The 16,618-nt window shown below is 37.2% G+C and overlaps 1 protein-coding gene across 2 annotated transcripts in view; it reads left to right on the top strand.

The window, feature by feature from the left end:
- LOC120535613 (transcription initiation factor TFIID subunit 4-like) overlaps positions 1-16,618 on the top strand; it is a 472,321-nt gene that overhangs the window by 138,561 nt on the left and 317,142 nt on the right. For both annotated transcript variants that reach the window (XM_039763563.1, XM_039763564.1), the window contains exons 7-8: positions 2,101-2,346; positions 4,661-4,739. In XM_039763563.1, the coding sequence (XP_039619497.1) occupies positions 2,101-2,346; positions 4,661-4,739 (325 nt within the window). The remainder of the gene's footprint in view (positions 1-2,100; positions 2,347-4,660; positions 4,740-16,618) is intronic.

Below are 16,618 nucleotides of genomic sequence, written 5' to 3' on the forward strand. Positions count from 1 at the left end.
TTGCTTTTCAGTGTGCACAAAACCATGCTTTTATCAAGGCTTGCTCGGAAGTCGAAATGATCAGTCGTAGGAACGCGCTTTATTCCGACTCTAACATTTTTGTAGCTGTGATGTGTGCATCAGTGTAATGGATGTACCAGGAAATCATGCATTGACAAAAGTTCCCGTTTGCTTGGAATTGAAAGTGTGATTAAATGCGTTATTTTTTAACGCGTTATGGAGTACATGCATCGAAGCTTCTCAGCTGTGCTTGTGCTAAGAAAGGGAAAATTTTAAAAATAACGTAACATGATTCTGCTAACCTAATATTTTTCATACGTCCCAAACCAAGGAGATGAAGGTAAAATGAATCGGTAGCAGCGTACATAGTCAGTACATCCCTCTCGAATCGAACCTCGAATGTCGGCGTTAGAGGCTTAAGACTCTACAATTAGCCACAGCGTGTGGCTTGTCTATGCTAAAGTATGTATTGTAGATCGGGTATATATATACATTTATATATATACCCGTGTCGCAGTGGAGAAGTAGAAGTTATGAAAAGAAAAGGGAACATTTTAAAAATAACGTAACATGATTGTCAATATACAGTAATTGTTTTGTGAGTGTTATTGAATGTTGCTGTCATCAAGGATTTGATTATCATTATTTCTTTCAATCAGGCTCGTATTTGTAGGATGTGTTCAAGTTACATTCCGTGTTTGTCAATCGCTGTAAAGATAAGAGGTTTCATTCATCGATTAGTTCCTTACTGCATCAATAAACAGCTCGTCTTCCTTTTATCTGTGATGTGACAAACTGCATGCACGGTTTTTTTTACACTGTCTTCCTTTAGCAGGACATTCACTTTTTCCACCGTGTGCTTTGTTTCCGCAGTAGCTGCACTTATGAATATGATTCTATGTATAAGACGCTTCATATTTTTTTGCTGCCTTCTCAATTGTGTAATTCGGTTTTGTTCAGCACTCTTTGGAACTGTTGCTTTTGTCTGTGCACTGCGCCAGTTCACGGAGCCGCTTGGTGTTCTTGCATCGAAGGTTCCCAGCTGTACTGGTGCCATCTCGTAATGTCAGCTAAGACCCAGCACTTAAAACTTTCTCTCGCAGTTTCAATGAGTTTGTGCCAAACACCACCCTGACCATCTCATCTTCCTCTGCATAAGCACAGTCCTTCACACGTGAATATTTACCGGCAGTGTTTGTATTGGATTGCCGCTGATGGACGGCCTTATATGGGCAGGCACTAAATTACAAACGCTAGTGGTAGCCTATGAACTTAATTTAATATAAACTTACGGTTCACGCCATGCTTTGTTTCCGCAGTAGCTGTACTTCTGAATATGCTTGTATGCATCATTTGCTTCATAATGTTTTTCTGCCTTCTCAATTGTGAAATGGCGTTTTGTGCTGATCGCTGTTTGGAGTTCTTCCTTGTGCTCTACGTACTTACGTAGTAGGCGTGATGATGTCACACGAAACTCCGCCCCCCACGGCCATCTCCAACTCAAGACTCCATTACATTATATGGGGAAAAATAGCTTCCAGTTATGACCCTTATGCGTAGAATTTCGAAATGAAACCTGCCCAACTTTTGTAAGTAAGCTGTAAGGAATAAGCCTGCCAAATTTCAGCCTTCTACCTACACGGGAAGTTGGAGAATTAGTGATGAGTCAGTGAGTGAGTCAGTGAGTGAGGGCTTTTCCTTTTATTAGTATAGATCAAATTTTAAGCACTCTTTTCTGCTGTTTTCATATGTTAAATGAAACATAGTAATTTAAAGAAATATCAGTAGGTCTCACGCCTAAGTTACCTATTCTATCTCCTTCTAGATGTTCAGGTAATGCTTCTTTAAATCACATTGTTGTACATATCAAAGTAGTGATCACATATAACTGTCTTACTAAAGTTAATCTCAGTTGTTGTGTCTTATCTTAAACGTATGCTTTCAAGTAAGTAATACTAAGGAATTTGCAAATGATAATTAATAATATTATATAGATATAAACTGGGTTCTCATACAAATAGTTTTAATAGTACAGGTTCAGGAAGATGTTAATTCTACTATATGTTTATTCTACACACTATTTTTTTTTTTTTTTTGCAGAAAAGTTTACCAGCATTGAGGCAGTCACTATTAAACAGTCAACAGTCTCTGATGCAAACTCAGCAGCCTCAACAAGTCAAACCAGTGCAAGTTCCTCAGCCTGCTTCCCAAACCACATCTGGGACAGTCTCTGCTGTTTATGCTGGACAAACTGTAAGAATTGGACACCCCAACAGTGTAACTACAACTTTACCAAATATAGTGCAGCATTCACAAGTCACTGTTCATAGTCAAGGATCTCAGTTGGTAAGTAGTATTGTAAAGTGGTTAATTTGAAACCGATTGAAATTTTACATTAATTGTGTGTATGTGATAGATAGGTTTCTAAAACAGTGCTACAATGGTTATGATTTCCCAGTTATTTAGTTTATAATTGTATCCTTAGTTATATATTATATATATTAATGGTTTTTGTAAAAAAACAAACTAAATACAGCGATCCCTCCTCAATCGTGGGGGTTGCATTCCAGAACCCCCTGCAAAAGGTGAAAATCTCCCACACTCTTATAAACATTTCCAGCATAGTTATACAGCATAAACCCTTTATATTCTCTTAGATATTAGGTAAGATTTGTTGAAATTATGTATGTAAACACACTGTTTATATTCAGTAAAACCTAAATGGTATTTTAAAGACATTGAGCGTCTCCAATATCACTATGTTACAGCCATTACGATAGACAGGCCACCAGCAATAAATACGTACAATGCAAGAAAAATTGTATACAGTAAAATGTGTGTACAGTTACACTAAACGTATGTACATGTACTAAGTACGTGGAAAATTAGTTATGGGTACTCATCACCAATGACACGACGACTTGTCCGATAATGATGAGTTTAATTTTAACAAAGGATTGCGTTACATCTCTTCTAAAGGAGTCTTTTTATGTGACTGTGTAGCACCGCCATTGTCGTCTGGAGTTTCTTCTTCCACTGAAAGCGTACTAGGCGGTATTTTGCTGGTAAGGAACATCGTTATGGGAAGTTGCTGGCGCTGCTTTTTGATTAGTGTTGGGAGGTTTTAAAACACTTCTGTGGCATCATCAAGAGAATTTCTGAATTGCAACGAACTAATCATTTGTAGGTCCAATTCTTCAACCGTTATCTGGAGATCTTTTGCCATTCATACATCATCTTCCTGTGCTGGGTCCTCTTGTTCCTTATCTTCCTCGCTCGTTAACTTGGTCATCTCGGCCAGATCTTCGTTGCTCAGCGTCTCGGAGTGGGCATCGAGCAGCTCATTGACGAAGCTTACTTCACTTTACTTCACTTTATACAGTGAAACACGTTGATGCTGAATGAGCGAGACAAGATTTCCTGGTTAACGCAAAGCGGAATTGAATTCTGCGTTCTGTTGCTGAGCCAATCAGCACCCAGCACTTAACCGCTTGCTCTAATTGGGTAGCTTCTCAGCCATCCGCCAATAGCATCCCTTGTATGAAATCAACTGGGCAAACCAACTGAGGAAGCATGTACCAGAAGTAAAAAGACCCATTGTCCGCAGAAACCTGCGAACCAGAGAAAAATCTGCGATATATATTTAAATATGCTTACATATAAAATCCGCGATAGAGTGAAGCCGCGAAAGTCGAAGCACGATATAGCGAGGGATTACTGTAATATTTTTTGACCTGTAGTGTTTGCTACACATCTGTATTTCTTTATTTTTTTGGAAATGTTCAGGTTTGTACATTATTGCTTTAAATGATCTAGGTGCTTAGTTATAATAATAGTTTTTTTCAGAAATGGCATTGTTTGTAATACTAACATATTAAAAAAAAACTGAAAGCAATAGGTCCCAATTTGCTGCCTTTTATGATGATAATCTTATTTATTTGTGGTAGTTTCAACTGAAGTATTTTTTTTTATTAGTAGATGTAATTACATTCTAAATTATTACTTAATTATTGTGCTTTATAATAGAGTGAATTATTTATAAATGGTCAAAGATACAGCAAGTCATAACTATCATAGTCATTAATTTGCTAACCTAAGATATTGATATACCATCTGACATCTTGTGTATATTTCAGGAAAACTCTCCTTTCTCATTGAAATGTAAATGAGAATACAGCACTTTGTATAGCTCAATTTTTATTTTCATGTAGTGAAAATTTTTTGAGTCATTTAGTTATCATATATTAATTTGCTTTGACTTTATAATTTGCTAATGTCTTTAACTGAAGAAAATACCAGGTGGCTTCATTGTTTATTGAAATTGTTCTTATTTTTTTTTTAATGTAAAATATTAGTAAATCAAATATTTCTTTTAAAACATTCAGTTTCTTACATCCATAATAAATGAAATCCTGCAGTTAAGATAAAATCAAAATGTATAGTATATGTAAACTGCTAATATGCCACATGGATTGGTTATTATATAATTATTTTAGGAGTAAATAGTCTATTTGTGGAACGTTCATAGCTTATCTTATCTATCTGAGAAATTGTTATCTTTTCAAAATGATCATTAAAATGCATTTAGTAGGTTATTTACTTGTTCTCACCCCAAAATACTATTCAGTGGAATAACATATGTTGCATGTAATCTTCACAGGCCATTAAAAGACAGCCTACTCTACAGACTACTCCTGTTAGAATGCCGATGGTGATTACGCAACCTCTGAGACCCCAAGGTACTTTTAGAAACTTGAAAAATTTTTTTAGTCTGGCATTATTTTGGTTTAAGGATATTTATGATTGGCAGATTCATTTATTTATGTATGTGGAAGGTAATGTCAAATATAGAGATGTTTGGCTCATCATTGGTACATTACTGAATTGCCTAATGGTTATAAACTGATAGAAGATGTTATAGCTTTAGACAAGATTGTTGAGCAGCTATTGATTGACTAAGCAGTGTTAATGGTAGAGTCAGAAAAGAACAATAAAAATGCAAATAACAGTTACAGTTGTTTCTTGCAACAAGCAGCATACAAAAAGTGCAGCAACTGCCAAAATACAGGTTTTTCGTGTCTTGCTTACCATAGCACCACACTTGACAAAACATCTCATGTGTCAGAAAGACTTCTGATATTCTCCATAACCTTAAAAAATATTTAGGCTTCTCTTTCTGTACAATCATGCAGTTTTCTGCATCATCATATTATGTATGTCATAGTTTGGCCTTGACATTTAAAAGTAAAGGATGTTTTCTTTTTAATTAGAACATGATTAAATTCCAATTCTCTGAACTATGTGCTATTACACTAAATCATATATAGAATTATTTAGAGAAATGTTTACACCTGAGTTATTTAGCATCTTTTACGTAATCATATGTTTGATATTTTATTTTGACTACTCAGATTTCTAAACTATTCACTTTGGCTAGTCAGAATTCTTGTTGTGAATGCCCATAATTGTATTCTGTTCTATTCTTTCACCCATCTTCCTTACCCACTTTTCTAAGGCAGGGTTGCAGAGTTGCAGGAGCCTATTTCAGCAAGCAGGAACAGTCTCAAGGTGGCGTGCCAGTCCATCATAAACACACACAAACACTGTCTGCACAATGCCAAGCCACCTAAGTTACATACTTTTGGACTATGGGAGGAAACTGGAGCACCCGGGGAGAACATGCAGACTTCACAAGGATGCAAACACCTGTCTCCTTCACAGTGAGACAGTAGTACTATCACTACACCACCTTCCCAGCCCAATATTATTATTATGATCAATTGCTGATGATGGCACTGATCTGATACACATTATCAGTAATAAGTCGATACAAGGCAAAAAATTCTGGATTTTATCCGGGTTGGGGGGAGAGGAAAAGTAAGAATCCAATCTGAATATTCAGCAAATCTCACCTGAAAAATTAACAAATGCATGTAGCCATGGTTAATGTGATATACTAATGAAGAGAGAGAAAATGTCACATGAGAGAACTACTTTAGTGATGCACTTACTGTCTGCAAGAAACCATGTGCTTCATTTTAAACACTCGCAAATTCCTTATTTACACATAAGAGGTCATTCAAATAGAACTGAATGTGTCACTTGAACATCTGCTGCAAGGCATGCAAAAAATGTTAAAATAGTATGTATTATAATATTGAGAGCCTCCTAGCACTAAAATAAACCTTATGTGAATACTCAGCATGGGGTGTGTGCTATTGGCAAAAAAATATATACCTATATTAGCTGGGATTTTGATGATGGTGATGGTTTGCATCCTTCAGATGTAAATGTCTTGCATTGTACTTTCTCTACCTTGCTCTCTTTAATTAGCTGTTGCTTAGTAATGATATTAATGGAAACAACATATTTTAAGGAATGCTCCAAACAAAAATATTTTTTAAATGCTGCTTACCCCATTTGCTCTGTAGTGGTAGCCAAAATATATTTTTAATCTCATGCTTTAATAGAGAAATTAAATACAGTGGTACCTCGGTATACATCTGCTTTGGAATAAGTCCAACTTGTTATACGTCCTGTTTGGACACAAAAAATTTTGCTTGGAATACGACTCGTGTGCTACCCTTGTTTACCTCTCTCGAGACAAAGCCACGACTGCCCTCAAGCGTCAGTGCGCCAGTTGCTAGCATTCAGTGAACAACCCGCAACTCTGTGAATTTTCACGTGTGGTATAGGGGGTCCACAGCTCCTGTCAAAGGCCAGCTTTAAAATAAATAATCATCGTGACTTGGTGAGGGAGCATGGTGGTTGTGTGGCTGAAGATTCTCAGGTTGATTCGCGATGTGGGCGTTTCTCACCAAAGTGCACAGGTGATAGACCATCCGCATTCGTGATTGTTCCTGGGGCTGCTTATCTTGATAAATAGAATCACGAGTCGGCTAGAAGGGGAGGAAAAAGAAAGAATGTATAATAGGTTGAGAGAGTGAGCAAGAGAGAGCGCATGCGCGCATGATGTAGCTGAAGTAGGCAGAGTTAAGGTCAGCTGCAAGTAGGGCGACTCCCCTGTTGGGAAGCAGGGGGGCCGCCAGGTAAAAAGGCACCGGCTTTTGTTTTTTTTAAAGAATGCTTCCTGTTGTATTTTAACCACGCTTTTAAGAAGACTTTTTTCTATTGTTTTTAACCTCCATGTTTCACTTCTGATTTTATGGATTATTTATTAGAACTTTGGAGACTGGACTTAAATTTGAACACCTTGTTTTGTTGATTGTTTTAATAAAAGCACTTTGCACTTTTTCACCATCCCCTTGCTTTGTTGTTACCGATGAGCTTAGCAGTGAGGCACATTACCAACGGTGTAGGGTTGATGGGCTCACCAACAGCAGACGGGAGCATACAGCAAACCCACATCATCACAACGTGATTTTGTGTTTTTTCACGTAAATTTGAATTGATTGTTGAAAAGCATGAAGGTGGCATGTGTATCCGGGACATGGCTGTTGCATACCGTTTGCTGAGAACGACGGTATCTACGATTGTGAAAAACGGACGTTATTAAAAAGTAAAGTGAGGTAAAATTTTCATTTATTTCATCTAATTGCTTTTGTATTTATGTATTTTAGTATTAAGCAGCGTTTAAATTATTTTATACAACCCCATCAATGTATAATATGCCAATAGCTATAGGATTTTTTTTCATGGGAACGGAATAATCATTTTCCCATTATTTCTTATGAGAAAAATGTGTTTGGTATACAGTATGTCCTGTTTGGTATAAGTCCAAGGACCTGGAACGGATTAAGGACGTATACCGAGGTACCACTGTATTAAATATTCAAACTCCGCAGCACTGATAAGTGATATATGCCAGACAGTGCCATAGGATGTGAAAACGTCTATTGTTAAAAGAAACAAAAAATTTCATTTATGTGGTAAAAACATGCAAAATGTATGCATTTCGGGGGAGAGGCAGATCTTCAGTTCTAACACGCAGCATTGTGAAAATTACATCTTCTGTGTTTACATTCAATGCAGCCATTTTCAAGAAGTAATTTTTAAAAAATATTTTGGCAAAAACACTCATTTGGCATGTCATGTCATGTTTTGTATTTATTTTTATTGTTTTTATTTTTTGTTATTTTTTTACTTTTGGTATATTTTGACCATACACCCTTAACTTTTTTTTTCCCTTTGGCACAATTACAGATTTTTTCTTTTTTTAAACAATTTTGTAATGTACTTGGTTATGTTATGTCAAAACACTTGACAACTGTAATTAGAGCATAATTTTAAAATTTTGTTTATTTCGAACATAGAAGTATCTAAAGAGGGCAGGGGTATATCATCATCATCTTCAGTACAAGAAACAATGGTTCAGCAGGCTGACAGGACATGTTGTTTTTTTTTTTTATCTAGTGTGCATTTTTTGCCTGTTCAGCTGTGAGTAAATAGCATCGTTTGAAGGATAGACAGGTGGATAGAATATTTAGATAATAGTCTAATATGTAGATACAGATAATAATAGATCATCATGGTGTGATGGCTACTCATTTAACATTTTACTTAAATTTTATTTGAACGACTGAGTCCAATAAAAGATACAATATCATATATGCTCCTCCTTCTCATTCAACACCCACTGACTGTTCTATAAATGTATTGGTTACAGGGAAAATTTGTACTTTATCTTCGATGATGTATTGTTTTGAAACTTGGGACAGACATTTCGTAAGAATCACAAACTTTACCATAGCATTTTTGGATTTTAGGTAGATAAGGCAGGCTGCTATGGCCTCTCATTTTACCAGACTTGAATTACTTAAATAAACTGTGATGTGTAATGTGGGACTGAAGCGGATTGGCAACTACTTTTTCAAGTATTTTAGAAAGAAAGGGTAAATTTGATATTGGTCTATAATTATTAAGTATATGTGGGCCTAGGTCTAGCTTCTTAAGGATTTGGTAACTGATACTTTAGTGCATCGGGAACTGCACCATTCAGTAATGGTAATGCTAAAAATAAGTACTGCCATAACATCCATTGACTTTTGACTACTTTTGTTGGTGCTGGATCTAAGGAACAAGTACTATGTTTCATTTTAGAATTTAAAGGTAAGACTTCCTGTTCTGTTAAATATTTTAAATTTTTAAGTGTTTTATGCAAGGTGAGACAGGGTTTGCTATTTGATGCCTAGGTATTAGATTTTGTATTTTTGAAGAAGTTGTTCAAGTCTGTGCTGCTAATGTATATTGGTATTTTGCCATGTAGTTATGAATTTCCATTTGTTAAATTAGACACTGTTTTAAACAGTACATGTAGATTTTTGTTATTATCTGGTATTTTAAAATAGTAGTCTGAACAGCCTTTTAAAAGAGCTTGTTAAATATTTTTTATCACTCCCTGTCCATACAATTCAAAAGACCTGCAGCTTTGTTGCTCTCCATCTATGCTCTAGTTTTTGACACTCTTATTTACGAGCCTGAGTGCTCTTTTTAAACTAGGGTGAATTTCTATGCTCTTTGATTACTTTTGTTTTAAGGAGAGCCACTGTATCCAGAGTCTCTCAAGTCATATTATAATTTGATTTTAGCTGATATAAATTGTTTTCCATGAAAATACACTTGACTTTACTCAAAATATTTATAACTTTCAAGTAGAGTTACAATTCAGGGGCCTCATGCATAACGCCGCGCGTAGAATTCGCACTATAACATGACGTAAGCACAAAAGCCGAAATGCACTTATGCACAGAAAAATCCAGATGCAGGAATCTGCGCGTACTCCAACTTCCACGTTCTTCCGCTCCATAAATCCCGGTCAGTGTGAAAAGTAACGCATGTGCACACGCATGCTGTCCTGTCCCAATTCCTCCCAGAATTACGCCTCTTTGAATATGCAAATCAATATAAATAGCCCTTAAGCTCAGCATTCTGTAAAAAGACAATGAGAAAAGCACGGGGAAAATATAAGAATTTCAGTGAATACCAAGTGGAGGCAAAGGAAAAAAAAATACTATTTGTTGATTTAAACAGTGGAATAAACAACAAAAGGAAGTTGATCGAGTGACATAGCATATTGGAGAAACTGGAAAGCTCAAGTTCACAAAGTCGCACAATGCCAAAATAAAAAAGAAGTTGCATATCAAAGTCACTGTGAAAAGGCGAGTCAAAGCCCACCGTCTGAGTGTCATATGAAAGCGTATTAGGGTACAGAGAAAAAAAATAGGCACACATTGGGGATAAAAGCACGAAATCTCAACTTTAATCTTTAAATTTCCACTTTAATCACGTAGTTTATTTTGTCATTAAAGTAGAACATCATAAACTTCATCTTAAAATCGTTTAATTTACTAGTTTCCCAAATCCTATCATAACTAAAGTAGCACGTTAAATGCTTTGTTTTGCATTTGATCTTCAATGTACTCTTATGTGTGTGAATCACTACATGCTTTCATTCATTCTCTTTCTCCGACAGGACACAGAATCCATTACATTCGTGATATTACAGCTCTCTGAATAATTAATTACTGAGATGTATATGTGATATCATTTTCATGATGATTGGAATGAAAGCATGTTATTAAACATGGGAACATAATGATGCAGTGATTGTTCATGTCTCACACAAGATGCTGCTGTGCCATGTGTGACCTTCGATGAAATAATTTATTGTAGCAGTACTGTCTCTTTCAAACATACTAACCTGCAATTCCTGCCTTACTTTTCTTTCCCCAAATACCCAATCACCACACAATCTGTAAGCTTACAACGACGATTCTTCAAAGCTTTTAAGGAACTGAAATATCTTCATAGTATGTGTTTAATTATTCTATCCGTCTATCCTTCCAGTGTCGCGCCAGCCTCAGCAAATATACAGCGTGCAAGGCAGGAACTATACGTGAACTTGCTAGCACTGCGGCACCGTGTCCTCACATGTTTAATTATTAACAATGCAGATTATTTAAATGAAGTTAAAGTTTTATCTGTATAATATAATCAACATGTTTTGCTGCATTTCATCTTAAGAATGATATTGTCATCATATGTAAATACGCGCTTTATAAAGTGGTGCAGGTTGTGCAATATTATAACTGTAGTGCAAGTTTACTGTGGGGTAATTGTACTTATAAGTACAAACAGTTCTACAAGGTGCAATTGATTGAGTGGTTTTATAGTTCTTGGGATGAAACTGTTCCTGAACCGCGAGGTCCGTACAGGAAAGGCTTTGAAACGTTTTGCCGTGGTTGAGGCAGCCTGTGCTTGATGCTGTATACCGATAATTCTCTTTCCAATCAACTGCTGCTGCGATTCCCCACTCAGATACAGTGATATAAATACTCCGAGTGGTGCAGTGAGAGTAATGTGAAAAAAGATGATCCACTGTGGCAACCCTTAAAGGGAGCAGCTGCAAGAAGAAGATGGTGCAGTTAGAGTAACAACACTAAAGCAGTTATGGTATTTGGAATACTATGGCTATTCCCTGGGCCATTATATTGTTACAAGTTAATTACAATCAGATGCATTACACTAAGAAACAATATGCGGTTAGTTTCAGTGTATTTATAAAGTCGCGTCAGAAATGTGGTTCTAAGAAATAAAGGGTAACCACACAGGAACAGTAGTACTGCTTTGACGCTGGGTGCTGCCAGTCTGCAAAACCAAGCGGAGAACTTGCGTACGACAGGGTATGAGATACTGTGGAAAAGAGCGTGGCTTTACGCCAAGTGTATGTTTTATACATCGCAATTTGAACATGGAAACGTTCTTATGCAAGATTTCTGTGCGTACGCACCGTTTATACATGAGACCCCAGATGTTGCACTGTTTTTGTTGTAATCTGTGAATGTTTCTGTAAGGGCAGAACCAAACCAAATGTAATTAAGCAGTGATCAGAAATAACTTCTTTTAATGGAGTACTGTAATATTTACATTTTTAATTTCAATTCTTTAAGTTATATTTAGATCTAATATGTGATTAGGACTGTGAGTTGAACCATTGGCAATCTGATAAAAACTTAAGTTTAATTTCCTAAAATGTGTCAGTTTCTACATCAGTGTGTATACAGTAATCCCTCGCTACTTCGCGATTCACTTTTCGCGGATTCACGACTTCGCTGGTTAAGTATAGTAGTAGTATTTCCTAGTCTAAGAACAACAAAACAGGTTTGGTGACTAAGTGTGTTGTAACACGGGCTGTGATTGGTACATGGGAGGGAGACGACAAATCACAGCTTCCCGCTTTCTAATCGGGCCCGTGATTGGTGCTTTGACTGATGCCCAGATCCCACAGCACCTCCCCTTGTCTCTCTGTCACAGCCATTTCGCTTCAAGCTTTCTCGCCGAGCGGTTTACTTTACACTGTACTGTGTGTGATTTTTTTTTTGTGGTTTCTTTGTGTTGGACTTCTCTTTAATTTTCACCCCCTGCAATGGCTCCCAAACGTGCTCCTTCTTCCAAGGCTGGTGCTGAGCCTAAACGCCAACGAAGAATGATGACGACTTTTCTTTGCTCCCAGAGAAGTGAATACTGGCACAACTGGCTGCTGCTACTCTCCATTATTTTCTGGTATTTCTTCTGCCATTTTTATTTTTATCTCTGGATGTAAATGGTATTGTTAAATTAATATAGTACAATTTAGTTTAGGCTGTCTGGATTACCTGTGACATATCGGGCTGCTGGATTTTTTCATGGCAACAAGACCCTTAAATATCCTGTGTTTCTCGATTATTATTGCCTGGATTATTTTTTCTCTGCTACTTTATTCTGTTACACCCTTACTCCAGTACATGGCAGGTGAATATTTCCAGCTATGCTTTTACTTTGCTGAGCCACTTTTGAAACTGAACCATCACTTGGACATTTTTTGTCATGTCCATCAGAGATGCATTCATTGTACATACATTCCATTACTTTAACTTTAGTGTCACAAATGTCCTTTTGGTCTTCCAATCAGTGACGCTCAAGAAAATCTTGCCAGGCCACTGACTACAGTCTGCTAGTTAAGCCAGTTAGGCCAATGGTTCTTCAGTTTGTGATCATTTGGATGATCCTAACTATGATTTTATGTACCTTTTCGAAACTTAGCAGTAGCCCAGTGACTTTTTATATCTCAATTAGGCTGTGCCCCAAGGGTTTGTTTACATCAGTCAGCCTCTGGCCTCCAGTAGAAGGGGCTATCTTGCAATAATTTACAGTGATAGGTGGAAAGTATCTTCAGTGGCTTTGCCTATATAAACATCATTTGAGGGCATTGTTCTACACATCAATGGGCCCACTCCTATTTGTAATCCCGGCCCACCTTAAATCCCTTTGCATCTCTACCATTAGCATCTTTTCTTTTGTAAACGCGCTGATCAGCACAAGCCCCAGCCTTGACGGAGCTCAGCTCGCAGGCATAAAGTTCTCCCAGCTCAGCCCAAGGCTCCCTTATCCGTGTGTGAGATCAGGAGTTGTATAGGGTAAATAATACAGTATATCTTCATTTGGAATACATGCATTTCATGTGTGTTCTGTGTCTACAAAGATCTGGGTAAGTGTAGAGTGAAAGGAAATGTGAGAAATGCAAGAAATTCTGAACACATACCTAAAGCAGAACATTTTTTCATGTTTTATTAATAATGATGAGCAGTGTATAATGTGTGAAGACTTTAGTCCAAATATCAAATAAACACGTGCGCTTTTATTCAGTGATATAACCAAAGAAAAAAAAGCATTTGATTTAAATGTGGCTGTCAATGAGTTAAAAACTCAAGCTCAAATGTCAATCGACAAGGAATTACACGTATTCTTGAATGTTGCAGAGGTAATTACTGCTACCTTATAGCCCGAAGGTCCCAGGTTCAAAACCCGGTGCTCCATGTTTTGAGTAGTGAGCTGCTGCTATTATTATTTCTACAATATAATAAAATCATACATTTGATTTGATTCTGTAAATCATACATTTGATTTGATTCTGTAACACCCGGTGTAAGTTTTGGCTACTGTAGATTCCGGAATATAAGCCGAGAATTTCATCCTAGATTTTTGGCTTGGGAGCTTGGGGGTCGGCTTATACAATGAGTATCGTTTCAGATTCAAGATTTCCAGAGCAATGCCGGTTTTGCCGATGAATACGGAAGTAATTAATGATGAAGCCTCAGCGCCATCTTTCAGATGAAGTAACTTTGCATGCCGGTACTTTAAATTAAATAAAGAATTCATTCAAAAAAGTGTTTTAGTTGTTGATTTTATTAATAAAATTTATAATAAATTATCGGGAAGTTTGAAATAAAAATGTTTGTTTTGATTTACATCCAACATCTTGCGTTATGACCCGAATGCGGTCACGTGTATGCGTTTGCGCGATTGTAAACAAACAACCGAGAGTGTTAGTAAGTGTCAGACGGAGCCCAGATACATGTGTTTGTGGATGTAATTTCAGTCATTGCAGTGATTTACCTATATATATATATATATATATATTATATATATATATATATATATAAAAATTCACTAAGACCATGCAAGCAAGACACATAATTGCTAAGGAAGGAAGAGAAAGTAAAGAAAGCAATCACAATCGAAACGAAGATGGAAATTGTGTGGAAATATGAGAGTGCTGTTCGTGTGACCGATCTTGCTAATATGTACAGCATGTCGAAATCCACCATCTCGACAATTTTACAAAGAAAAGATTTGCATAAGGAGGCTCCTTCTAAACAATAACCACCTTCTGTTTCATTCTCCTCCTCCTCCCTTCCTGCAGCCCAAAGATGTCAAATTTAATGGTGAGTACAGTGTGAAATTGTTGTTTCTAGAGTAGAGTAGAATAGAATAGAATGCCTTTTATTGTCACTATACACATGTACAATGAGATTAAAAGCAGCTCCTTCAGTGCAGACATACAGTACAGGCCAAAAGTTTGGACGCACCTCCTCATTCAATGTATTTTCTTTATTTTCATGGCCATTTACATTGGTAGATTCTCACTGAAGGCATCAAAACTATGAATGAACACGTTGTGTTATGTACATAACAAAAAAGGTGAAATAACTGAAAACATGTTTTATATTCTAGTTTCTTCAAAATAGCCACCGTTTGCTCTGATTACTGATTTGCACACTCTTGGCATTCTCTCGATGAGCTTCAACAGGTAGTCACCTGAAATGGTTTTCACTTCACAGGTGTGCCTTATCAGGGTTATTAAGTGGAATTTCTTGCTTTATCAATGGGGTTGGGACCAGCAGTTGTGTTGTGCAGAAGTCAGGTTAGTTGGACAATCATTTATTTTTCAACAGGACAATGACCCCAAACACACCTCCAGGCTGTGTAAGGGCTATTTGACCAAGAAGGAGAGTGATGGAGTGCTGCAAATGGTCATGAAAATAAAGAAAACACATTGAATGAGGAGGTGTGTCCAAACTTTTGGCCTGTACTGTATGTGTAGAGCACAACAAGTAAATAAACAAATAAACAAATGGTGCAAAAAGATGCAAAGAAGTTGCAAAAAAAAGTTCTGTATAGGGCTTGTATGGTTGTTTTTTTAGCCTTAGCATAACACTGGATCTGCGACCCCGCTTCTGCTTTCTTTCCCTCCTCCATCTGCGTCGTCTCCTAGACCCGACAACAATCCACGGAGAGCCCGCTGGTCTCGCTATGCTGTCTGGGATGTTGTGCGTGTGATGAAATGTCTGGACACCGATGTCTATAGGGTTCTGACGGGTGTAGCAAATGTTCGCCGAACCGATCATGCACAAACAAGCAAAAAAAAAGTACAAAAACAACAAAAAAGTGCACTGAAAAGGAGAGCCCTGAGTCGCTGCGACCATGCGCGCCGCCATGCTCCTAGCTTAATCTAGCCTACTTCTGGTAGGCTAGGCACTTTTTATAACTTTTTGGTTAGTACATTTGAAAAATTATTGGTGTTTTGGTAAATTATGCACATTATACAACCCTTTTTTATTATGAAAAGGTTAAGTAAGTGTTGCAGTGGGAGGTTCGGAATGCATTATGGGTTAGCCTTCACGAACGAATTAAGTTCGTAAGTCAAGGGTCCACTGTATTGCGTATTTAAGTTAATCAAATTTATAACGAGTCTCCGGAAATCCACCTGCCGTATACGTATTTGCGTATATAGTTTCAACACAAAGGTTTCATTTTACCAAACCTCTCCGCAATCACTTCCTGGTTTCCATCAAAAATGCCGGCAGTCTCAAATTCTCGCCGATAAACATGATAAATATACCTGAAGAGACACTTTTAAGGAAATTTAGAAAATTTTGCTTGGAGAAGGGGATTGGCTTAAATACCGGTCATCGGCAAATACATGTAATTTAGTAGGTAGAGAAGGGGGTCGGCTAATATACCGAGTCGGCTTATATTCCGGGATCTACGGTACTTGTAAAAAGTTAGTGCTTGTTTTTTTATTATTCAATTTTATTTTCTCAGTGACGTTCACATGGTACAACTTGCCTCTTCCTCTTTGAGTTGATGGCATTTATCTCCATTCTTTTCACAGGAGCAGTGCTGTGGCTGATGCCTGCTCAGAACTGTTTGTTGTACTGGCAATCAAAGATACGATCACCCGTAACCGCTATCAGACTGGACAAAGGCATGACTGTAGCAATAGACAGCTTCTTCATAGCGCTTTCAGCAGCTAATAGACTGCTCTGCACTACAACGC

The sequence above is a fragment of the Polypterus senegalus genome, chromosome 9 (genome assembly GCF_016835505.1).
Source record: "Polypterus senegalus isolate Bchr_013 chromosome 9, ASM1683550v1, whole genome shotgun sequence".
Lineage (NCBI taxonomy): Eukaryota > Metazoa > Chordata > Cladistia > Polypteriformes > Polypteridae > Polypterus > Polypterus senegalus.